Raw genomic sequence first — 25,000 nt, 5'->3', positions numbered from 1 at the left:
CGGCTCTCGGAGCCTGATTGGCATCGGGACGCGCTGGGCGAAGGACAAGCCAGATAATTGTTCCTGCGGTCTCCCCCCTCGAGAGGATGCCTTCGCTCCCCCTCCCCACCGCCCTTGATCGATATCCTATTACCGACTCCCGCGTATCTCCTTCCCCCAGCTTGCAGGTACCGACTTCAAATCTCTTTCCCGACCCGCTCTGATCCTCATATTGTTCGATTAAAACTTAACTTAATAGATGACACGTATCGATCTGCCCCTTCACAAATCTGAAACTCTATTAGGTTCGGGGTAGAAGAAGAAAAAGGGGATGGAAAAGAGGGAGGGGGTGGGGAGCTAGAGCCATGATTCACTTTTCTTGAAAAGAGGGGGGGAACCCCCCCTCCCCAGCAATCCAATCAGTTTTAAAACATTTTGAACAACCGATGCTTAATGTTATAATATTTAACTGCGGCTTCTCTCCCATTTTCTCCAATTAGATTTCTTATTTCTCTGATTTGAAAAAAAAACTAACTACCTAGAATTTCAGAAAGTTTGATGGGGTTGTAAATTTACCTTAAAAATAGCATTCCTTTGGGTTCATATGTCCCCTCCCTCTAAAAAAAAAAGGCGCCTTTTACCTTTGGTATAACCAAGATTAGATTGATACAACTTGATTGAAATTAACACTATATGGATTAAAGCCAGCCTTTCCTTCCCATAATATAAATAGCTGGAGAAAAGTTTTGGGATGAAATGAATTGTGTGTATTTTATTTTCAAATTTGGGTCACATTGCCAGAAGATGTATGTGTGACACACACACACACACACACACACACACACACACACGGAGGGAGGGAGGGAGGGAGGGAGGGAGGGAGAGAGAGAGAGAGAGGTTGGATGGGGGACATGGGAAAGAGATGAGAGACAGAGAAGGGGGGAGAGAGGGAGGGAGGGAAGAGAGAGAAGGAGAGAAAGAGATGAGAGAGAGAGGGAGGAGAGAGAGGAGAGAGAGGAGAGAGATATGAGAGAAAGATGAGAGAGAGAGAGAGGGAAGAGAGAGAGAGATGAGAGGTGGGAGATGAAAGAGAGGGGGGAGATGTGGCAGGAGAGAGAGATGAAGGAAAGAGAGAGGGAGGAGAGAGAGGAGAGAGAGAGAGATTGGATGGGGGACATGGGAGAGAGAGAGGAGAAAAAGAGAGATATTGGATGGGGGACATGGGAGAGAGAGATGAGAGAGAGGGAGAGAGGGAGGGAGGGAAGAGAGAAATGAGAAAGAGATGAGAGAGAGGGAGGAGAGAGAGGAGAGAGATATGAGAGAAAGATGAGAGAGAGAGGGAAGAGAAAGAGATAAGAGGGGGGAGATGAAAGAGAGGGGGAGATGTGGCAGGGAGAGAGAGAAGAGAGAGATGAAAGGAGAGAGAGCGGGAGGAGAGAGAGGAGAGATTGGATGGGGGACATGGGGGAGAGAGAGGAGAGAGAGAGATATTGGATGGGGGACATGGGAGAGAGAGATGAGAGAGAGAGAGAGAGAGGGAGGGAGGGAGGGAAGAGAGAGATGAGAGAAAGAGATGAGAGAGAGAGGGAGGAGAGAGAAGAGAGAGATATGAGAGAAAGATGAGAGAGAGAGGGAAGAGAGAGAGATGAGAGGGGGGAGATGAAAGAGAGGGGGAGATGTGGCAGGCAGAGAGAGAAGAGAGAGATGAAAGGAGAGACAGCAGGAGGAGCGAGAGGAGAGAGAGAGAATGTGGAAATGAGAGAAAGAGAGGAGAGAGAGAGAAAGAGAGAGATGGGGGAATCAAACAAAGCTGGAAGGTGCATTACTTGAGTTCTTCGGCGCTTTCCTTTTTCTAAATATGGGAAATATGGCCAAATCTTTGCTCTGCATATACTTGGAAGCTCTGATTTTGCTGAGCGTAATTAATATTGACGCTTCAGGTTAATGTCCTACTTCTTCTGGCATATGTTCCAGAGTTTCTGAGCCCTAGAGTAGGACTCTGATTGGCTTTAAATATGTATTATAAATATATATATATATTCATTTATGTTTTTTTCCAGACTTGTTACTTATCCAATCATCTTTTTCTGCTTGTGTCTGATTCTATTATCTATACCACCTGTCCCACATATTTTTTTTCAAAAAAATATAATGAAGGAAAGACTCCCTATCGGAAGCATATTGAAACGCATGTATGCATGGAGAATTCGGTTCCACCACAAAACCGCGGTAGACTAAAGCGCGTGTGACTAAAGCGTGGTGACAAAACTGCACCGTCAAAACCGCGCGACAATAGCGCGCCGACAATAGCGCGCCGACAGAAGGGCGCTGTAACATAACCCTAAACCTAACCCTAAACCTAACCCTAAACCTAACCCTAAACCTAACCCTAAACCTAACCCTAAACCTAACCCTAAACCTAACCCTAAACCTAACCCTAAACCTAACCCTAAACCTAACCCTAAACCTTATCATAAGTTAAATCGCGCTTCTGTCGGCGTGCTGTTGTCGGCGCGCTGTTGTCGGCGCGCTGTTGTCGGTGCGCTTTTGACATTGCGGTTTTAGCGCCGCGGTGTTGTCGGCGCGCTTTTGACGTTCGCGGTTATGTCGTGCCACGGGAGAATTCAGCTTTCAGTCAGAAAGCAATAGTCAGGGGCAACCAAGGACTTCCTAATTGTCATCAATGCTGTTTTATGTTTTGTAGATGTAAACATTGATGGAGAAAGAGGAGAAAGCGATACAGCCACGCTGGAGGCATCTGAACAAGAAGAATCAGACCGGGAGAGGAGCCACCTCACTACCGTAGGGAGACCTGCTTCCCTCCATTCCCTTGACTTCCCTCCCTCCTCTTCCTCCTCGGATCTGGACGAACCCACCTCACCAAGGTTGTCCAAACGGCGCCGAGTGGAGCCCAGCTGTGCCAAGCCTCGGCGAGCCAGGACGGCCTTTACATACGAGCAACTTGTGGCCTTGGAGAACAAGTTCAGGGCAACACGATACCTGTCGGTGTGCGAACGCCTCAATCTGGCTCTGTCGCTCAGCCTGACGGAGACGCAGGTCAAAATCTGGTTTCAGAACCGAAGGACAAAATGGAAGAAACAAAATCCTGGGATTGATGGCCTGGCCCAACCAGGAAACAACAACGTTGTGACCCCGGCGGGAGGAAGTAGCAGTCCCAGCCCAGCAGGGCCCAGTTCCTTGGCCTATCAGACTTTCCCACCTTATGCCGTGGCCAATCTTCTCTTTCCGACCGCAGCTTCTTTTCCCTTGGTGGCGGCCGCCACCGCCGCAGCAGGAGGAGGGGCCTTCCCTTCCTTCCTTCGCCCTGCTTATCTGACTCCGTTTTATAACCCTCACCTCTAGAAGGATCAGAACCCAGACCAGCCTTCCTCAATTGGACAGCCTACGGGAACGGCTGAGGATGATGGGAGTAGAGTTGATACAACTGGAAGGTCCCTTAGACGGGGGAACATCTGCCACAAATTACGTTTTCTCTGCATCTTACATAAGATCATCTCTTCTAACTGGATAATGCCACCATTACCTAGTTCGAGGTGTTTTGAGTGTTGTGATGGCAAAACATTAAGAAAGGGGCCCTCTAATCTCCCCTTCCCCACATTTTTTGAGAAAACACACAACTGCAGTTTAAATCGGTGAAATCCTTTTGGAAGTAGATTAACTTAATTCAGGAATATGGATGTATTAAAAATGGAACCAGAGCTGCTATACAGTCCAGTATTTGGTGTTTATATGACTGTTGGTCAAGTATGAAAGAAGGCACAGATCCTGTGGATTTAATAGTCAACAAGGGTGTCCCATTCCAGTTGTCTTCCTGTAATTTAATGTCCTCTGATGCACTGAATCCAGGGAATGTCTGTTCCCACCTATGTTAAATGTGCTAGCTAGATGCTAAAGCAGGCTGTTTTTCCTCGTGACCCGTCAAAACCGCGCTCGACTAAGCTGCGCCTGATTAAACCGCGTCGCTGACATCATCAACAGGGCAACAACAGCCAGAGCGGAGAAAGAAGGGCGCTTAAAATAGCGCTTTGAAAGCAAGCCGATTCAACTTAAGGTAAGGGTTAGGTTTAGGGTTAGGTTTAGGGTTAGGTTAAGGGTTAGGGTTAGAGTTAGGGTTAGGTTAAGGGTTAGGGTTAGGTTTAGGGTTAGGTTAAGGGTTAGGATTAGGTTTAGGGTTAGGGTTAGGGTTAGGGTTAGGTTAAGGGTTAGGTTAAGGGTTAGGTTTAGGATTAGGTTTAGGATTAGGTTTAGGGTTAGGTTAAGGGTTAGGTTAAGGGTTAGGTTTAGGGTTAGGTTTAGGGGGGTTAGGTTTAGGTTTAGGGGTTAATTTTAGGTTTAGGGTTTACAGCGTGCTTCTGTCTCCGCGCTGTTGTCACCCTGTTGATGACGTCAGCTACGCGGTTTAGTCGGACGCGGTTTAGTCGAGCGCGGTTTTGTGGTGGAACCGTTTTTCCTAAGGGCCAATGCTGCATGACTTTGCTTTGCCTCGGAAGTCACTCCAAAAAGAAATACAGGATATGTGTAATTGTGGAATATGCAAAACGAAGATTGGAAATGAAGGCAATATTTTAATAAAATGTGTATTGTACTATATTCTCTTATATTTTAAAGCAGCTGTTCTCATGTGGTGGGAGAAAGGCTATCTAAATCTCAAGAGGTGTGTAATTAAAATAGAGTTAAAACCGGGTAACCCCCTGCAGGTTAATTCACAAAATAAGTCTGGCTTTCAAACGACGCATTAATTTCTTTTTTACTGAAGTTTTCCCATTGCCTGAATTTGCACAGCATGCAAACAAGTCAACTTTATTTTTAAACTAATATGCTGTGTGAACACAGCCTTATAATCTAGGAACTTTGCAGTCTGCCCAGTTAAGTGACTGTATTTACACACTGCACTAAGTGAAAATGTTTTTAATTTGGTTTGGCCTGATCAGAGGTGGGTTCCTACCGGTTCGCACCGGTTCGATAGAACCAGTTCATCAAATCTACCGAACCGGTTAGAAGAGGTTCCACCAGTGGACCCGGAAAGCCGGCCACACCTACAGAAGAGGTTCCAAAATTTTTTGAAACCCACCACTGGGCCTGATTATCACTTATGATCACAACATTGTAGTTAATAAAATATATTGCGAGACCGCCTACTGCCATATACCTCCCAACGGCCGATAAGATCCCACAGATTGGGCCTCCTTCGGATGCCGTCAGCCGGACAGTGTCGGCTGGCGGGCCCCCGGAGGAGAGCCTTCTCTGTGGCTGCTCCGACCCTTTGGAATTCAGCTACCCCCAGAGGTCCGGACCTTACCCATGGCCTTCAGGAAAGCTGTTAAAACCTGGCTGTTCCGGCAGGCCTGGGGCTGTTGACCTTATTGTTAAGGTCCAGCCCCGATTAGAACGAATGCGTGTTGTGAATTTTAAACTATTCTTTTTATTTTTATTTTCTTTTTTTCTCCCTTCTTTGTAAGCCGCCCGGAGTCCTTCAGGATTGGGCGGCCTATAAATTTAATAAATAAATAAATAAATAAATGAATAAATAAATAAATATTTTATAGCTTAATGTGATATGCTTGCCCAACAAGTCAAACTGGCTAAAATTCATGGCTTAGTGCAATGTAAAAACCCAGTCATGGTGACAACTAAGTATTCTAATGTAACTATCTGAGAATACTATGGGTTTGTTATAATTACCAGTGCTAATTTGCTTGCATATTGTGCAAAGCAAGGATTGCTTTAACAATAAAGTATTGAATAAGGCAACTGGCTGAGTTTCCCCTCCCCCTTTTTGAACTGTGAGCCGCCCTGAGTCCCCCCAGGGAAAAGGGCGGCATACAAATAAAGGGAAATTGAAAATAAATAAAGGGAAATTGTGCAAGTTCTAGTAAAGCATGGTTTGCAAATCACAATGTCAGAGTTAAACCAAAGCCAGACATACTGTAGATGATTTAATATAGGGATTCACAAACTGGCATATGGCCATAGGAGATAGCAAGCAACTTTGAGGGAAATCACTTTTTTTTTTTTTTGAGTATGTGTAGGCATGCAAACCGGAGCACTGTCGAAACTCGTTTCAATGTTGTTGGGCCAAACTGGATTACAAAGCTCGAGAGTGAGTTTTGACTACTGCTTTCTCCAAGATCACACAAAGGGTCTTTTTTAAACCGCATCAGCCTGGATTAGGAGACATACCATATATCACTTCTATCTGATTTAGCTGACTGGGAGAAGCAGTAGAAATGCTGCCAGCATCAGAAGACAGGCCTGGGGATAAACGAATGCCAGAGGGGCCCTGTTTTCTTTTTGCAACTGCTACCCAGATTTTTAGACTAGCCTTAGGGCCACCCATATGTTGCTTGAGCCAAGCTTTTGGCAATAAAATCTAGTCGTCCTCAAAACGAATGAGATGAAAATGCCCTTGTTCAATTCTCCAAACTCACGAAAAGTTCTTACATGGGCAGAACTATAGCAATAGCAATAGCAGTTAGACTTATATACCGCTTCATACGGCTTCCAGCCCTCTCTAAGCGGTTTACAGAGTCAGCATATCGCCCCCCACAGTCTGGGTCCTCATTTCACCCACCTCGGAAGGATGGAAGGCTGAGTCAACCTTGAGCCGGTGAGATTAGAACCGCTGAACTGCAGATAACAGTCAGCTGAGGTGGCCTGCAGTACTGCACCCTAACCACTGCGCCACCTCGGCTCTGGAACTGGAATTATTGGGCTGAGACGACTAGAGCCAAAATTATGTATCATCTTTTCTGGACTGAGTGCTGCGTACAGAAGTCCGATGACATCCCGCTTGGTGCTCACATTTACCTCTGCATCTCGGTTGGAGGAATTTGGAAAAGATTTGCCATTTGTGGAAATGCATCTTTTACAAGGGGCGATCCAGAAGAATTACAATATGCTTTTAACTTTTCTTTTTTCATTTATGCAGTTGGCTGGGGACTTCCTTTTCAGGATAGGGTCTACGGCAGGGGTGTCAAATTCAATTTCATTGAGGGCTGCATCAGGCTTGTGTTTCACCCCGGGAGAGGGGCTGGTGGGTGTGGCCAGTTTGATGTCACTTGATGTCACTTGTGCCAGCGAAAACAGGCTCCCAATCTCTGTTTTCGGCTGGGACCGCCTCCTGCAGCCCTCTGCTAGTGAAAACTGATGTTGTTTGTTGTTTGTTTGTTGTTTATTTTATTTATATGCCGCCCTTTTCCCCTGAAGGGGACTCAGGATGGCTCACAACTCAAACCAGGGAAGGGGGGATACAGACAAAATTAAAAACGACACAAAACAATGCATGATTTAAAACACACAACAGTCATACCATTCGAGACGGGGGCAACGGTTCTTTAGCCCCAGGCCTGTCGGAACAGCCAGGTTTTAAGGGCTTTGCGGAAGGCCTGGAGGGTGGTGAGGGTTCGAATCTCCATGGGGAGTTCATTCCAGAGGGTCGGAGCAGCCACAGAGAAGGCTCTCCTCCGGGTAGTCGCCAGCCGGCATTGGCCGGCAGATGGAATTCGGAGGAGGCCTAATCTGTGGGATCTGATCGGTCTAGTGGAGGTAATTGGCAGCAGGCGGTCTCTCAAGCCTCTCAAGTACCCAGGTCCAATACCATGAATGGCTTTATAAGTGTGGCCCCCCTGAGCTCTATTTTCACTGGCTGAGAGTTGCAGGAGGCTGTTCCAGCCAAAAACGGAGATTGGGAGCCCGTTTTCGCCGGCAGAGGCACTGCAGACCAGTCCTTTGCTGTTTCCAGGGTAGCCTATCAGGCCAGATCTAAGCACCTGCGGGTCGGATCCAGCCTGTGGGTCTTGAGTTTGACACCCCTGGTCTAAGAGATGTTTGCGACTTAAAAAGTAATTGTATTTATCATATGTGTTGTTTTATTAGAGACTACAACTGGTCCAGAATGCAGCCGCGCGAGCGATATTGGGTGTACCTAGATACACCCATGTTACACCCATCCTCCGCGAGCTGCACTGGCTCCCGATCAGTCTCCGAACGCGCTTCAAGGTGCTGATCATCACCTTTAAAGCCCTACATGACTTAGGGCCTGGATATCTACGGCACCGTCTTCTGCCACATATCCCCCCAAGCGACCGATAAGATCTCACAGGGTGGGCCTTCTCCGGGTGCCGTCAACTAGACAATATAGTTTGGCAGCTCCTCGGGGGAGGGCCTTCTCTGTAGCTGCTCCGGCCCTATGGAACGAACTACCCCCAGAGATCCGGACCCTCCCCACTCTCGCGGCCTTCAAAAAGTCTATTAAGACCTGGCTTTTCCGGCAGGCCTGGGGCTGTTGACCTCTTGAATGAGGTCCAGCCCCACTACGGTTGAGTGTGTTGTGTTTTTACCTGCTTTGTTTTCCTTACTTTTAAAAAACTTTTTAGTACTTTTTAAATTGTCTTTTATGTAAGCCGCCCGGAGTCCTTCGGGATTGGGCGGCATATAGGTTTATTAAACTTAACTTAATTTATTGACAGCAGCAGACTCATGGTAGGGCCAGGCAAAATGAAGGCAAGAAGGAAGAAGATGTTTCTTCCAAAGGTCAGAGAGACATTGGCACAGCAGACCATCCAAATGTTTCCCAAGTAGTCCTCTGATTAGAAAAAAATAATTGAGCTCAGCTCAGGTTTTGGATACCTTATTTGAAGAAGGATTGGAACAAAGTGGCACATGGCTGCACACACAAAGTTTGATATCTGTTGTTACAGTACTGTATTCCTATATTGGCTTCACAAACCAGTAGCTAGTTTGCTCAAGAAATAAAGCCTCATCAAGTTTGGAGAGAGATTGAACCCACAGCTATCCATCAATATCATCCCGCAACCACAACATATTATTTATCACTTAGTCCTTAGCATATTTATTTACAAATTGACGATCTATCTAACATAGGCAAAGCCAACCATAGGATTAGAGCCGAGGTGGCGCAGTGGTTAGAGTGCAGTACTGCAGCCACTTCAGCTGACTGTTATCTGCAGTTCGGCGGTTCTAATCTCACCGGCTCAAGGTTGACTCAGCCTTCGATCCTTCCGAGGTGGGTAAAATGAGGACCCAGATTGTGGGGGTGATATGCTGACTCTGTAAACCGCTTAGAGAGGGTTGAAAGCCCTATGAAGCGGTATATAAGTCTAACTGCTATTGCTATTGCTATAATGGGGGAGGCAATGGTGAAGTTGTCTATCATCTTCTACACGGTTAAGAAGAATCCTTCACCAATTTTGATAAAGCCAAGGCAGAAGCTGGGAATGAAGGCAAACATATTTTTATGGGCTTTATGTATACTAAGAATATAAAAAAAGGAGCAAGGCTCACATGATCAAATCTGCAATCTTCACTTTTTTGTTGCTATAAATCCCCCCCCCTGCTTTCTCTGTCTCTCTCTCTCTGTCAGTCTCTCTTTCTCTCTCTCACACACACAGATACACACACAAATACACACACACCCCAGTGGTAGGTTTCAAAAATTGTTCGAACCTACTCTGTGGGTGTGGCCTCCTTTGTGGGAGTGGCTTGCCGCCCATATATGACCGGATATGAAGATGCCGACGACACTTGTCAGAACCACCTTAAATTACCTCACACACAGCACTGGCATGCATACAAATAGGATGTAAACTTGTTTTTTAAAAGGCATCTTTGGTTTGCATTAAAACAACTTCAACACACGCAATGTTCTGATTGCACCACAAACGCAGTAGTCATCCTCACCTTTCACAGAGGCACTGAGTTTTATAAATATGAGCATGATAGTGTAGAATAATCATATCCAAGGACCAGTGGTGGGTTTCAAAAAATTTTGGAACCTCTTCTGTAGGTGTGGCCTGCTTTCCGGGTCCACTGGTGGAACCTCTTCTAACCGGTTCGGTAGATTTGACGAATTGGTTCTACCGAATAGGTGCGAACTGGTAGGAACCCACCTCTGACACACACACAAATCCACACACACACACACACAACCTTCCTTCCTTCTTTTCTTTCTTTACCAATCAAGGATAAGATTTCATGGGTCTGATATATTGAATCCATGATAAACTGTGCCATCATCTATCAGTTAGTCTTCAGGCATCTGTTAATTTTATACTGCCAAAGATTTGCCACCTTCACTGTGATAGATTTTGTTTGTGTGTGTTATAACTGGAAACTGAATGATTTGAGCCTTTTAAAAGCAACCCATGCCCTCTAGTGGGCAGTCCAATAAAGCATTCACATTTTAATTCAATAAATTGCTGAACCTAGATTTCCTGTGATATTTCTTTTTTTAACCAAAACCTTTTGATCAGGAAAAGAGATGATCAGATTAAAATGTATTCAAGCAGGTATATTAACTTTTTTGACTGTCTATTCATTTGTGAATATTTCAATATATAAATGAGAAATGTGTGGCATCTGAAAAAGCTAACACGTTTAAGATAGTTTGCCAACAAATGCACGCTTGACAAAAGCGCACTGTTGAAACCGCGGTGAGAAAACCGCGAGTTCAAAATCACACCGACGAATGAGCACAGAAGCGTGCCGACAACAGCGCGCCGACAAAAGTGCGCCTTCAATAAACAAGTAATAACAATCCTAACCCTAATCCTAACCCTAATCCTAACCCTAACCCTAACCCTAATCCTAATCCTAATCCTAACCCTAACCCTAACCCTAACCCTAACCCTAAACAGAACCCTAAACAGAACCCTGAACCTAACCCTTACCCTAACCCTAACCCTAACCCTAACCCTAACCCTAACCCTAACCCTAAACAGAACCCTAAACAGAACCCTGAACCTAACCCTTACCCTAACCCTAACCCTAACCCTAACCCTAACCCTAACCCTAACCCTAACCCTAACCCTAACCCTAACCCTAACCCTAACCCTAACCCTAACCCTAACCCTAACCCTAACCCTAACCCTAACCCTAACCCTAACCCTAACCCTAACCCTAAACAGAACCCTAAACAGAACCCTGAACCTAACCCTAACCCTAACCCTAACCCTAACCCTAACCCTAACCCTAACCCTAACCCTAACCCTAACCCTAACCCTAACCCTAACCCTAACCCTAAACAGAACCCTAAACAGAACCCTAAACAGAACCCTGAACCTAACCCTTACCCTAACCCTAACCCTAACCCTAACCCTAACCCTAACCCTAACCCTAACCCTAACCCTAACCCTAACCCTAACCCTAACCCTAACCCTAACCCTAACCCTAACCCTAACCCTAACCCTAACCCTAACCCTAACCCTAACCCTAACCCTAACCCTAACCCTAACCCTAACCCTAACCCTAACCCTAACCCTAACCCTAAACAGAACCCTAAACAGAACCCTAAACAGAACCCTAAACAGAACCCTAAACAGAACCCTAAACAGAACCCTGAACCTAACCCTTACCTTAACTTAAATCACGTTTTTGTGGGCGCGGTTTTGTCGGCGTGTTGTTGTGGGCGTGTTGTTGTGGGCGCGTTTATGACGTCGTGGTTTTCTCGCCGCGGTTTCATTGGCGCACTTTTGTCGTGCGCGCATTTGTTGGGTCATGGTTTAAGATGCCAGATACTCACTAGACTTTATCACACTTTGCTACTGATTTGGAAGTTTTTCCTGTGAAACAGAAACATGGTGGTTTTAGATGTGATACCAGATTATGGGAAGCACTGCCCAATAATACCTCTCAAGCATGAAGCTGACAGGGGTGACTATTTTTGGCTTGGCTTAATTTGCAGGATAGTTATGAGATTACGTGACCCGACAAATGCGCGAACGTCAAAAGTGCACCGACAAAACCGTGGCGCTAAAACCACGATGTCAAAAGCGCGCCGACAACAGCGTGCCGACAAAAGCGCGCCGACAGAAGCGCAATTTAAGTTAAGGTAAGGTTTAGGGTTAGGTTTAGGGTTAGGTTTAGGGTTAGGTTTAGGGTTAGGTTTAGGGTTTGGTTTAGGGTTAGGGTTACAGCGCGCTTCTGTCGGCACGCTGTTGTCGGCGCGCTTCAGCGCTCATTCGTTGGCGCGGTTTTGTCGGCGCGGTTTTGTCACCGCGGTTTAGTCAGGCGCGCTTTTGTCGTTCGCGCATTTGTGGTGGAACCATGAGATTACAATGGACAGGAAAGAGTTTTGCATATCCACTGAAGCACCTTGCAAAGAAGACAGGACTGAAGCATAGTAAATAAGCACAATAAACAAATTTTATTTAAATTTGAAGTTTTCTTTCTCCTCTGATGTTTTGTAAGGACTTTGCCCTTTTAAAGAGAAAACACACATTCTCAAGGCAACCTCAGTGTTATTTGTCCTATTCTGAAGATTTTATGAGACCGTGAGAAATCCACTTATACTCACTGAATCCACTTATGTTGGGTTCAATGGGAAAAAAAGCATTGCATCAGAATGTCTACTGAGACAACCTCATCTCTTTTCTTACAATTTTAGGACATGAAGTTTAGGAGAGTATTGTCTTGCAAAAATGAAGTTCTATGCAGAACCAGAAAAGATTTAAAATTCTATATCAGGGGTAGTCAACCTTTTTATACCTACCGCCCACTTTTGTATCTCTGTTAGCAGTAAAATTTTCTAACCGCCCACCGGTTCCACAGTAATGGTGATTTATAAAGTAGGGAAGTAACTTTACTTTATAAAATTTATAAAGCAGAGTTGCAGCAAACCCCCCACCGCCCATCATGAAATCTGGAACGCCCACTAGTGGGCGGTAGAGACCAGGTTGACTACCACTGTTCTATATACTTCGCTTTCTGTAAACATGTTAACTTAACCACAAAGCTGATTTAATATGTTAGCTTTTTCTGGCCTATCTTGCCTACCATTGACACAAAATTATAGATCTCTAGGGAAAATTGCATAGCAATAGCAATAGCAATAGCAATAGCAGTTAGACTTATATACCGCTTCATCGGGCTTTCAGTCCTCTCTAAGCAGTTCACAGAGTCAGCATATTGCCCCCAACAACAATCCGGGTCCTCATTTTACCCACCTCAGAAGGATGGAAGGCTGAGTCAACCCTGAGCCGGTGAGATTTGAACAGCCGAACTGCAGAACTAGCAGTCAGCTGAAGTAGCCTGCAGTGCTGCATTTAACCACTGCGCCACCTCAGCTCTATAGAAGTTACATGCATTGAATTTGTTTATGTCTGTTTTCTAACGGGACTCACAGTCTGACTTAGCTTTATATAGGTCTATATAAAGGATAGAAACCTACAGAGAATATAGGAGAAACTTCTCCTTTATGGGATGGGTATAAGAACACAGACAATTCAGTGGAGATAGCATCTTTTTCTTTGTTTCTTTACAGCAAGAAAAACACAGAGAATGTTGATGGAAGCCCTTGGTTTTGGCATAGGAAAAAATAAATATTTTGTGTTCTAGGGGTAATTGCAGAAAATCCTGGCAAGGAGGTAAGAGTTACAAGAAGAACTTTAGCTTTTAGCTTTTATTGAACTTGTATGCCGCCCTATTCCCCGAGGAACTCAGAAAACCCAAAGAGCTGGAACAGAAATAGCAGCCATGGAGCCAACTAGTGAGCAGAGAGGAAGAGCAGCTTACACTTCCTAGCAATCCTCAAATATACCTCCACTCATTTCCTCACTTGACCTCACCTCCAAGATAATGGTAACAACATGTTATTATTGTTGTACCCTTTACTGCTGTGGTGCAGGAGCGGTGGGGGGAAAGTGCTATTTTTATTTCTACATCTTAAGTAGCATAAGACTCTGTAAATCACGGGTTAGGGGTGAGCTAAGGCCATTGTTATGTAATCATGAGGGGGAAAGTGCTGACGGGACGTTATGTTGCTCTGTAAACTTCAGGTGAGGAGGGATCTTTGCAGAGGTGGGTTCCTACCAGTTCGCACCAGTTCGGTGGAACCGGTTCATCAAATCTACCGAACCGGTGAGAAGAGGTTCCACCAGAAAGCAGGCCACACCTACAGAAGAGGTTCCAAAATTTTTTGAAACCCACCACTGACACACACACACACACACACACACACACACACACAGACACACACCCCGAGAGAGAGAGACAGACAGACTGACACAGAGAGAGAGAGAAAGAGAAAGAAAGGAAGAAAGAAAGAAAGAAAGAAAGAAAAAAGAAAGAAAAAGAGTGAGAGAGAGATGAAAGAAAAAAGGGACAGAGAGACAAAAGGAAGGAAAGAGGGAGAGAGAGAAAGAGAGAGAGAGAGAAAGAAAGAAAGAAAGAAAGAAAGAAAGAAAGAAAGAAAGAAAGAAAACACATGGCGGGCAAGCCACTCCCACCAGGTCACATGGGCGGCAAGCCACTCCCACCAGGTCACATGGGCGGCAAGCCACTCCCACCAGGTCACATGGCAGCAAGCCACTCCCACAAAGGAGGCCACACCCACAGAGTAGGTTCAAAAAATTTTTTGAAACCCACCACTGGACTTTTGAAAATTAACATTATATCCTGAAGAAAGTCTTATATCGAAGGTGCTTCCGAATGGAGCTGTGTGCTAAGTCTACTAGTCAAAAAGGTATCTTGTCGTCCTTCTCTTTCTCCTGCCTGAGCAATTTTCTTTTCTCGTTTAAAAAAAAAAAGTGGGAAGAAGCCGAAATAGGAAATATGAGAAGGATGTGTCCAACTCTCTAACTCATCCAGCTACCCAACTCCATCAAATTTCACCAATGAACTGCATAATTGTCTCGTATGGGAAGATTCCTAGTTATAAGGAGCCGAGGTGGCGCAGTGGTTAGGACGCAGTGGTTAGACCACTTCAGCTGACTGTTATCTGCAGTTCAGCGGTTCTAATCTCACCAGGCTCAAGGTTGACTCAGCCTTCCATCCTTCCGAGGTGGGTGAAATGAGGACCCAGACTGTGGGGGCGATATGCTGACTCTGTAAACCTCTTAGAGAGGGCTGAAAGCCCTATGAAGCGGTATATAAGTCTAACTGCTATTGCTATTGCTATCATTGATTCTTCCTTGGAACTGCTTTAGCTAACTGTTACATTTTCATACTTTAGAACAGGGCTGGATGAGTCACGCGCTGGCCATGGCCACTCCCAGTTTAGTGAAGGGGGGGGTGTGCCCTGACGCCTCTGCTTTAGAATAATGTTTTCCCAAATGCCCAGAAATAGTTTATTCAATCTAATTGAACACACCCACACATCTGGCTGAGTTTGCAACATGGCTTCAAAGAAGACTAGACGATTTCCTAGAGAACTGATCTTATCAATTGCTATTACTTTGATGGGTGGATGCTGTCTCCGGGCATAGGGCAAGCCACCAACGTATATGCACAAGAGAAAAGGACGGCTTTGATCTCTTGCTTGTAAACTTCCTAGATGCCAGTGTGCAGGTTAATCTTTAAGAACTGGTTCCGCTGGCTTTACTGCTACTGTAAGCAGCAGCTTCAGAACAGTTGGTCAATGTGTTAGACCATTGGTAGTCAACCTTTTTCTACCTATCGCCAACTAATGGATCTTTCTTGATGGAAACATTTTCTTACTGCCCACCAGTTTTTGCGCAAGTGCGGAATATTTTTTAGAAAAGAGGGTGGTTTTTTTTAAAAAAGAAATGTACGTACCTTTATCTTTTTATTTCTACTTTATGCATGTTTATAATGTTTTTAACTTTATAAAGTTTAATTAGAAAACAGTAAAGTAAATTGAAATTAGCTTTACTAGTGATTATTATGATCTTTGAGGCTGATGCTGCGAGACTAAATATTTGATATCTGGTTCGAACACCTAACACTGTATTAGGTGCCAATTTTTATTAAGTGTCACCATCAAAACAAAATTCCTTTTCCTGCCTTCTTCTTCTTTACCTTTCTTATAGTATTTCACTATATCAAGGATCTCTTTTTCTCTCTTTTTTATTTTCTCCTTCTCCTTCCTTTACTTATTTCTTTCTTTCATTTTATAAGATAACAAAACTTAATTTATGAGCCAGACTAAACACTGCTTACTCTCCCTCCTTTATTTTATCCCCTTTTCTCTATTTTTCTTCCCTTTTTTTGTTAATTTTTTTTTAATCTTTTCCTTTTTATCTCCTTTTTTTTTTACCTTCCTTAGGGCAATGTACAAAAGTAAGGATGAGCTAGTTAGCCCACTTATTATTATTAGCCAACAACAATTCTCTCCTGCCTATAACTTTTCTTTCTCCTATTTTGCAACTGCTCTGCTCCGCTTTATTTTATAAGATAACAAAACTTATCTGCCTGTCCCTGCTATCAGTTTCCACTCCTCCCCTTCCTCTTCCCAATGAACCGACAGCGACCCAGGTCTGACACACTCCCAAACCGTTTCCCCAGTCACCGCCACCACCATCTTGTTTTTGAGTTTTGCACATGCACAGAACAATTTTAATTGAACTGTGCATGCGCGCCGCGCACGAGCGAACTGGCAATAAAGCTGGCCAGAACCCATCCTTGGTCTTGTAGCTTGTTGGTTTTAATGCCTTGATAGAACTTCCCATGTTGTGGGAAGCAGCTTATTGATGAATAGTTGACTGTTACTGTTCCCTTGAGGGGGTCTTTCAGGATCAGCTGTCCTTTCTTTTGTTAGGACAGTGATATATGATTTTGAAGACAAGTATGAGCATCCTGTTCAATTAATGGAAAACATGGCAATATCAAGCTTTAAAAAAAGCTATTTTACTACCAAACTAAATTAAGTTTGGTTACGTACTTTCCCTCCATGTTCCAGCTTTAAAACATTTTATAACCGAGAGAATTAAGCCTTTTTGTCGAAAGACAATGAACTTCACTTTGTTTACCAAATCCAGTGTTGTGTGTGTAGCAATTAAAACTAGAGTCAATTTCATCGATTTAATTTAAATTTAAATCCCATTTCTTTTCAATGTAATTCTATTAACATTAAAATGTAGCATGTTTTGATTGACGTTTCAAAGAAATGTCATTTTCTTAATTGAAATATGTCTCTTTAATGTTTTAAGGATTTAATTTCATTGCCTTCAATTTAATATAATTCAGTTTAGACTAAATGGAATTTTTGTTGTCCCTAATTTACATCCCCATGTTCAATATGTATCTAAGGCTCACATGCTTATAAGGTAGGGTGGAGGAGCAGTAATGAAAAGAATTCTTTATTTATTATTTGGAATCCAGCTTTAGTGTTGAAGGATTCATCTTTTTAGATTTTTTTTTAAAAACCCTGCCAACATGAAGAATATTGGGAAATTTGGCATTTTTGTGTAGAATAACAGAAATGGAGACAAGTTCTCTTACTACTTCAGTGATAGTTGGGGAATGTCCTCATCTCAGTTATTTTTGTGCAATAATGGTTAGAGAAAATATGACCCCTTCTCAGAGGTGGGTTTCAAAAATTGTTCGAACCTACTCTGTGGGTGTGGTCTCTTTTGTGGGAGTGGCTTGCCACCCATGTGACCGAATGGGAGTGGCTTGCCGCCCATGTGACCGGATATGAAGATTCCGACGACACTTGTCAGAACTACCTTAAATTACCTCACACACAGCACTGGCATGCATAAGAATAGGATGTAAACTTGTTTTTTAAAAAGCATCTTTGGTTTGCGTTAAAACAACTTCAACACACGCAATGTTCTGATTGCACCACAAACGCAGTAGTCATCCTTACCTTTCACAGAGGCACTGAGTTTTATAAATAGGAGCATGATAGTGTAGAATAATCGTATCCAAGGACCAGTGGTGGGTTTCAAAACATTTTGGAACCTCTTCTGTAGGTGTGGCCTGCTTTCCAGGTCCACTGGTGGAACCTCTTCTAACCGGTTCGGTAGATTTGACGAACCGGTTCTACCGAATAGGTGCAAACTGGTAGGAACCCACCTCTGCCCCTTCTGATGAATAAGGAATATTTTCTTTTTTAAGAATATAATTAATAGCCTGGACTACTAGAGTATCATTAGATCTTGGAGAAGACAAGGAGAGGGAGACTTAATTCTTTCACTGTCCTGCTCTGTTCTTAATAAACATCTCTCTCTCCACATCTTCCCATTGCTATTTTTATTGACAGAAAAAGCCTAATATTTTAGAAAATTCCAGGCTTGGTGAATGTGGAGGCTGTGGGAGAGAATGAGATTATGCTTGAGCTGTTTTGAAGAAAGATCATATATTTTTGTTTTAAAAAATATTACATTGATTTCTCCATTACAAATTAATATTAAATATAGAGAAGTAAACAGCAGACTGCATGTGCATGAGTAATTATGGCTATTGATTGGGGAAATTTAGAGTATTAGTACCATAAAAACAATTACTAGGTTGCAAAAATTATGTCTGGATACTACAAACCAAGTAGGAAAAAAGACTCCTTGTATGTATGGCTGTCCTTAATACATTACAGCTCCTTTGTGGTAACAGCTACTGAAATAGAAATGCAAAAAAATAAAATTTAATCCATGCATCAGTTGCACAAGCCTACAAAGTATTGACCAGTGTTTTTAACTCTGTCCTATCATGACCATTTAACTGCATGTAAGTAAATTGACTTTTGGTTAATGTTCAGACATTCTTGTACAAAAGCTGTCAAAAAGTGTTTGCGACAGAGCTCCATCAAGATAATCACACTGACATCCATAGGATGTTGCTTTTGTAAAAGGGACACAGAAACTACCCCTGGTATCTGAGGTCTGGCTGGTTGTTGGCTATACACTTAGTTGTGTTATCTTATCTGTTTATTTTAAACATAGAGCATATCTTCAAGTCTGGAACACTTCCAAACAGAATGCAATATACTGGATTCTAAAAAAGTAAAGCACAAACATATGTGACATTAGAAACTCTGGGTAGCATTCTTTGTATTATAATAAATCACTCCAGCTCTGTTTCAGGGTCCCCTTACTCATTCCCATACTGCAGTGGTGGTATTCAGCAGATTCTGACCAGGGAACTGGTAACAGAAATTATGAGTAGTTTGGAGAACTGGTAAATACCACCTGACTGGCCACGTCCTCATCTATTCTCTGCCTCCTGAGTCCCAGCTGATTGGGAGGAAATGGAGATTTTACAGTATCCTTCCCCTGGAGTGGGTAGGGAATGGGGATTTTGCGATAACCTTCCCTGCCATGCCCACTAAGCCATGCCTGTCAAGCCATGCCACACCCACCAAGCCACACCCATGGAGCCGGTAGTAAAAAAAATGAGCTGAGGTGGCGCAGTGGTTAGGGTGCAGTACTGCAGGCCACTTCAGCTGACTGTTATCTGCAGTTCAGCGGTTCTAGTCTCACCGGCCCAAGGTTGACTCAGCCTTTCATCCTTCTGAGGTGGGTGAAATGAGGACCCAGACTGTGGGGGTGATATGTTGACTCTGTAAACCGCTTAGAGAGGGCTGAAAACCCTATGAAGCGGTATATAAGTCTAACTGAGAAGGAGAAGAGAAGAAGAAGAAGAGAAAGAAATGAATCCCACCACTGCCATACTCATATGTGGGATGGGACACTGAAACTCTGTGCTAAAAGTCTTCTCTGATAACATCATCAAATAAGCCAAACGTAGTTGGTTAAGGAGATGACTTCACTGCTATCAACAGCAAAACACAAGAAATCCATGGGGTTCATCTGTGAGGTAACAATAGCACTACTGCGCCAAACTATCCTATTTAGATATTACTCTTTAAAGTTCAATTGTAATTGTTTAAAAGTTCAGACGAATTAGTGCCAGGTAGCATATCCCAATGGAACATAAGTTTCAGCAGAACAAATAAATATACTGTAGATCTGGTCCCATTTACCGGTACTTCTCTTGGAGATGGCTGGGAGACATATTTTTTGGTTTGGACACAGTACAGTATATGTCCTTCAACTAGAGGAGAGGAAAGCACATTGGAGATCTCATTCCATGCTCTTGGATATATCAGAATGATATATGTGCAGAGTTATTTTGGTCTCTTTGAATATGCCCCATATGTTTGCTCAGAATTAAGCTTCACTGCATTCAATTGTTGTATTATCAGATAATGGCCATAGGACTATAACCTAAATTGCAAAAAGGCAGTGCTATTTAAAATTTCTTCATCAGTAATTAGATCAATATTTCAGAAACATATTTTTGTGGAGAATGTTTTCCTTAAATGGTACAGTTAATTACTGTTTTTTTTTTGATGGCAAGATTTAGGCTCAATTTTTAAAGTAGAGATTCTATCATCAGAAAACTGCATTTCCCAGCTGTCAATACGTTATACCATGGTACACATCAGGAATACCTCTTAGATAATTCCTGAATTTCTAAAAGTCTAAAATTGATTTGTCTGTTTTTATTTATAATATTCCTTTATTGTTGTGTTCCTGGGCATCTGTGGGTTATGTGTATGAATGGGAATTATATAGTTTGAAATCATGATTTGAAGTCATGATATACACTCCCAATTATATCCTGACACATGCAGTATCATTTTTGTTTTTACTAGACATCAGTGGCGATATCCGAGTCTGATTTCTGACGATATATACATAAAAAACAAACATACCATATCATAAATCATTAGTTAAAATAAATTATTTGTTTATTTGAGAGCTCCTTGGTGATTTTTGAGCTTGGTTAGTTTCTTGCACAGAATTCATTACACAACTAAGTAACATCATCAGCAGGAGCCGAGGTGGCGCAGTGGTTAAATGCAGCACTGCAGGCTACTTCAGCTGACTGCAGTTCAGCTGTTCAAATCCCACTAGGCTCAAGGTTGACTCAGCCTTCCATCCTTCCGAGGTGGGTAAAATGAGGACCCGGATTGTTGTTGGGGGCGATATGCTGACTCTGTAAACCGCTTAGAGAGGGCTGAAAGCCCTATGAAGCGGTATATAAGTCTAACTATTGCTATTGCTATTTCTTCTGGAAAAGAAAAGCCTTGCTTCCTAGTTGCAGTACTGTTTTTACACGCAATCCAGTGGTGGGTTTCAACAATTTTTCGAACCTACTCTATGGGTGTGGCCTCCTTTGTGGGAGTGTCTTGCCAGCCATGTGACCTGGTGGGAGTGTCTTGCCGGCCATGTGTTTTCTTTCTTTCTCTCTCTCTTTCTTTCCTTCCTTTTGTCTCTCTGTCCCCTTTTCCTTTTTTTCTTTCATCTCTCTCTCACTTTCTTTTTTTCTTCCTTCCTTTCTTTCTCTTTCTCTCTCTGTGTGAGTCTGTCTGTCTCTGTGTGTGTGTGTGTCAGTGGTGGGTTTCAAATTTTTTTGGAACCTCTTCTGTAGGTGTGTCCTGCTTTCCGGGTCCACTGGTGGAACCTCTTCTAACCGGTTCGGTCGATTTGACGAACCGGTTCTACCGAACAGGTGCGAACTGCCAGGAACCCACCTCTGACCCTATCTCTGTAATATAGACTTAAAATAGAAAAACTAGTAAGGTTTTTCTTGCTACCTTTCTTTCGTATTGCCATGCTTTCTTCCCTTCCAGCGGCTGAGCTTTATGTGGTTATTATGATTACTGTAAATATATGAGTTCAGTCTTTTCTTGTAGCCAAGACACTCCTCATCCTTTGTGAGAAGTTATACTGTGATATTTTACCTTCAGAACATTTATAGGTTTGCTACAGGCTGTCAAGTACCAGTACTTTACAGTGGGAAGCTATCCTAAGGATTTCAGAAATTTATTTAGATTTGTAGGAATCAGGCCAGATGTAGAAACTATTTCTTTTGAAAGGAAGATTAGGTTATGCTTGCACTGTATATTTGTACTTGCTTGGAAATAAATCCAATTAAACTCAGTGGAAGTAATTTGCAATCCATTGGGTCCTCAAGGGGAGATTTACTTGAGATTTTTCACAGATGTTTCCAAAAGTATTTTTTTATGGTGGTGTTTGAGATCTGAGGATATTTTATCAGCAAAGTCTCTGGTGTTGTAATTTATTTCTGAGCCATGAAACATTGCCAGGTTGGCAAAAACTAGGTAAGCAAATGCTAAGAAGTCAGTTAAGGTCAGGACCTCAAAAGGACAAAATGGACAAAATTAAAGAAGAGAGATAGGCGGAAGGGAACATACAGTGCAACTGAGTGACAGAAAGTACGCATGAAGGAAATTGCTGCAAGGAAAAATTAGGAAAATAAAAGAAGTCTTTCTGAACAAATAGGTCTCTCATAAAAACCTCTAGGTTATTACATGAATTGATCTTCCAGGTCTACATCACTGTGAAATGAAATATTAAGGCTAAGTACTTTACAAAACCTGCTAAAGCCAAATAAACCATATTGCTGTAACTTATTGAGTGATGCCCTGTGGGATGTTATATGAGCATGGTTTACATACAACGAGAGGCATCTCTTTTGCCTTAACATATACATATGCACCAGTGGTGGGTTTCAAAAAATTGTTCGAACCTACTCTGTGGGTGTGGCCTCCTTTGTGGGAGTGGCTTGCTGCCCATGTGACCGGATGGGAGTGGTTTGCCACCCATGTGACCGGATATGAAGATGCCGACGACACTTGTCAGAACCACCTTAAATTGCCTCACACACAGCACTGGCATGCATAAGAATAGGATGTAAACCTGTTTTTTAAAAGGCATCTTTGGTTTGCGTTAAAACAACTTCAACACACGCAATGTTCTGATTGCACCACAAACGCAGTAGTCATCCTTACCTTTCACAGAGGCACTGAGTTTTATAAATAGGAGCATGATAGTGTAGAATAATCATATCCAAGGACCAGTGGTGGGTTTCAAAAAATTTTTGGAACCTCTTCTGTAGGTGTGACCTGCTTTCCGGGTCCACTGGTGGAACCTCTTCTAACCGGTTCAGTAGATTTGACGAATTGGTTCTACCGAATAGATGCGAACTGGTAGGAACCCACCTCTGATATGCACCAAAGACAAATTCCTTGTATGTCCAATCACATTCGGCCAATAAAGAATTCTATTCTATTCTATTCTATTCTATTCTATTCTATTCTATTCTATTCTATTCTATATAACATTAAAAAGTATATAGGAATGACATTGTTAGTATTAATTCAACAGAGAACATTGGCGTATTCAGAAAAGAGGAAACAAAATATAAATCAGGAATTTTACAGTAGTCTCCAACAAAAACTACAGATAATTTCAAAACATGACTAATTTTGTAAAGGACGAACTGTACAACCTGTGTGTATTCTGATCTGTTAGGATTACAACTTGCTACCAGTTTCACCTGACTGATAACCAAAGAAACTGCTGACTTGGAACTCTCAGATTCGGGAAACAAATTAGATAAAGAACAAATTAGTGAATATAATTTTCCTCTACATTCCTTAATGACTAACTACTGTCTTCAATGTATACCTTTGAGAGAGAGATGTCATCAAATTGTATTAATTTATGCACAGACTTTAACAAAATTTGCAGTGTTATTACAGGTGAATAATATACAAAAATTGTTCCAGAGAACATTTTCAGGGAAGTCAGCACAGGGAAATATGGGGTCATGTAAGCTGTTGGCCTAGAAAGCAGAAGACCATGAGTTCTGGTCCTGCTTTAATCATAGAAACCAGCTGAGATGTCTTTGGGCAAGTCCTTATCTGTTAGACCAGCTTATCTCACAGCATTGTTGTTGTGGAGAAAATAGGAGATGGGAACATTTTGCAAAGTGCCTTAATTGTACGAATAAAAGCATGATATAAATCAAATAAATAGCTAAATAAATATCTGATTCAACCCACCTCAGTTGATATGGGGGAAATAGTAGACAAGAGTTTTAGTTATTTTTGCTGCCTTGAATTAGGGTATATATAAAAAGGGTAGGATAAAAATCAAATAGTAGTAATAGGATATCTTTTTTTTAAAAAGTGTTGTACGCCATCCAGAGTTACTGTATTTACTATACAAATCTAAATAAAATATTAAATTAATCCGTGCTAGAGAAAACAGGATAACCATAAGCCAATGGCAAACAGTAGAGGCAAACACTCCTGCCATCTAGTGATGCTTTGGAGTTTTACAGTCCAGATCTGGAAGAACCACTTGAACCTTTAGGTCAGTGTTTTTCAACCTTTTTGTGCAAAGGCACACTTTTTTCATGAAAAAAATCACGAGGCACACCACCATTAGAAAATGTTAAATTTTTTTAACTCTGTGCCTATATTCAATATAGGCGGGTGTTTTTCCCACGGCACACCTTACACTATGTCACGGCACACTAGTGTGCAGCGGCACAGTGGTTGAAAAACACTGCTTTAGGTAATGTTGCAGTTCTCTTAAGACAGAATGGATTGTGGCCACATCCACATCTTTTGGAGGGACTAGGTACGTTTAGAAGAAATGGCTTAGCTCTTTCATCACACAGTATTTCCACAGAAGAACAGAATTGGAAGGGACCTTAGAGGTCTTCTACTCCAGCCCCTTGCTGAAGCGGGAAACCCTATACCATTTCAGACAAAGGGTTGCCCAATCTCTTCTTTTTTTTTTTAATTGAAATTTTTTGAAAAAAAAAGGCTTTTACAAATATTTATCTCCCCTCCCCTTCCGAACCCAACCCCCCCAACCTCCCCCCCCCAACTTCCCAGAACAAATACAGCGTATAAATCTTTAACAAAGATGTTCTAAAATAAACTTTAAAAAAAAGTTAGTATCATCTTTCATTTGAGCTTTAACTCCTCTTTTGTTAGGCTAACTCTAAACAGATTATATCATTCCTTGTTTCTTCAGTCATAAACTATCTGGAATTTCTTAGTCTCGTATTTATTTTGAATATAGTCAATCCATCTTCTCCACTCCAGTTTATATCTCTCATCTGAGTGATCCTTGAGATATGCTGATATTTTAGCCGTCTCTGCTAAGTTTGTCACTTTTAATGTCCATTCTTGAATAGTAGGCAAATCTTCCTTCTTCCAGTATTGCGCCACCAACAGTCTTGCTGCCGTTATTAAATGCAAAATCAAGTTAGTCTCTATAACAGTACAATCAGTAGTTATGCCTAACAGGAATAACTGAGGGGTAAACTTTATCCTTTTTTAAAAGAACATTTTGCATAATACACCATATTTTTATCCAAAATGCTTTAACCTTTTTGCAAGTCCACCATATATGGTAATATGTAGCATCAACACAATCACATCTCCAGCATTTAGGTTGGAAATTCGGGTACATAC

The 25,000-nt window shown here is 42.4% G+C and overlaps 1 protein-coding gene across 1 annotated transcript in view; it reads left to right on the top strand.

Annotated features, from left to right (window-relative positions):
* Positions 1-3,342, top strand: part of NKX1-2 (NK1 homeobox 2) — a 6,648-nt gene extending 3,306 nt beyond the window's left edge. The window contains 1 exon segment of the mRNA XM_087725108.1: positions 2,702-3,342. Coding sequence (XP_087581234.1) covers positions 2,702-3,342 — 641 coding nt within the window.
* The last annotated feature ends 21,658 nt before the right edge of the window (positions 3,343-25,000 follow it).

Source organism: Thamnophis sirtalis, unplaced genomic scaffold (assembly GCF_051295495.1).
Source record: "Thamnophis sirtalis isolate CommonGarterSnake01/CBP01778 unplaced genomic scaffold, rThaSir2_p1.2 scaffold_11, whole genome shotgun sequence".
Taxonomy (NCBI): Eukaryota; Metazoa; Chordata; class Lepidosauria; order Squamata; family Natricidae; genus Thamnophis; species Thamnophis sirtalis.
This window is presented reverse-complemented; position numbering and strand designations above follow the sequence as displayed.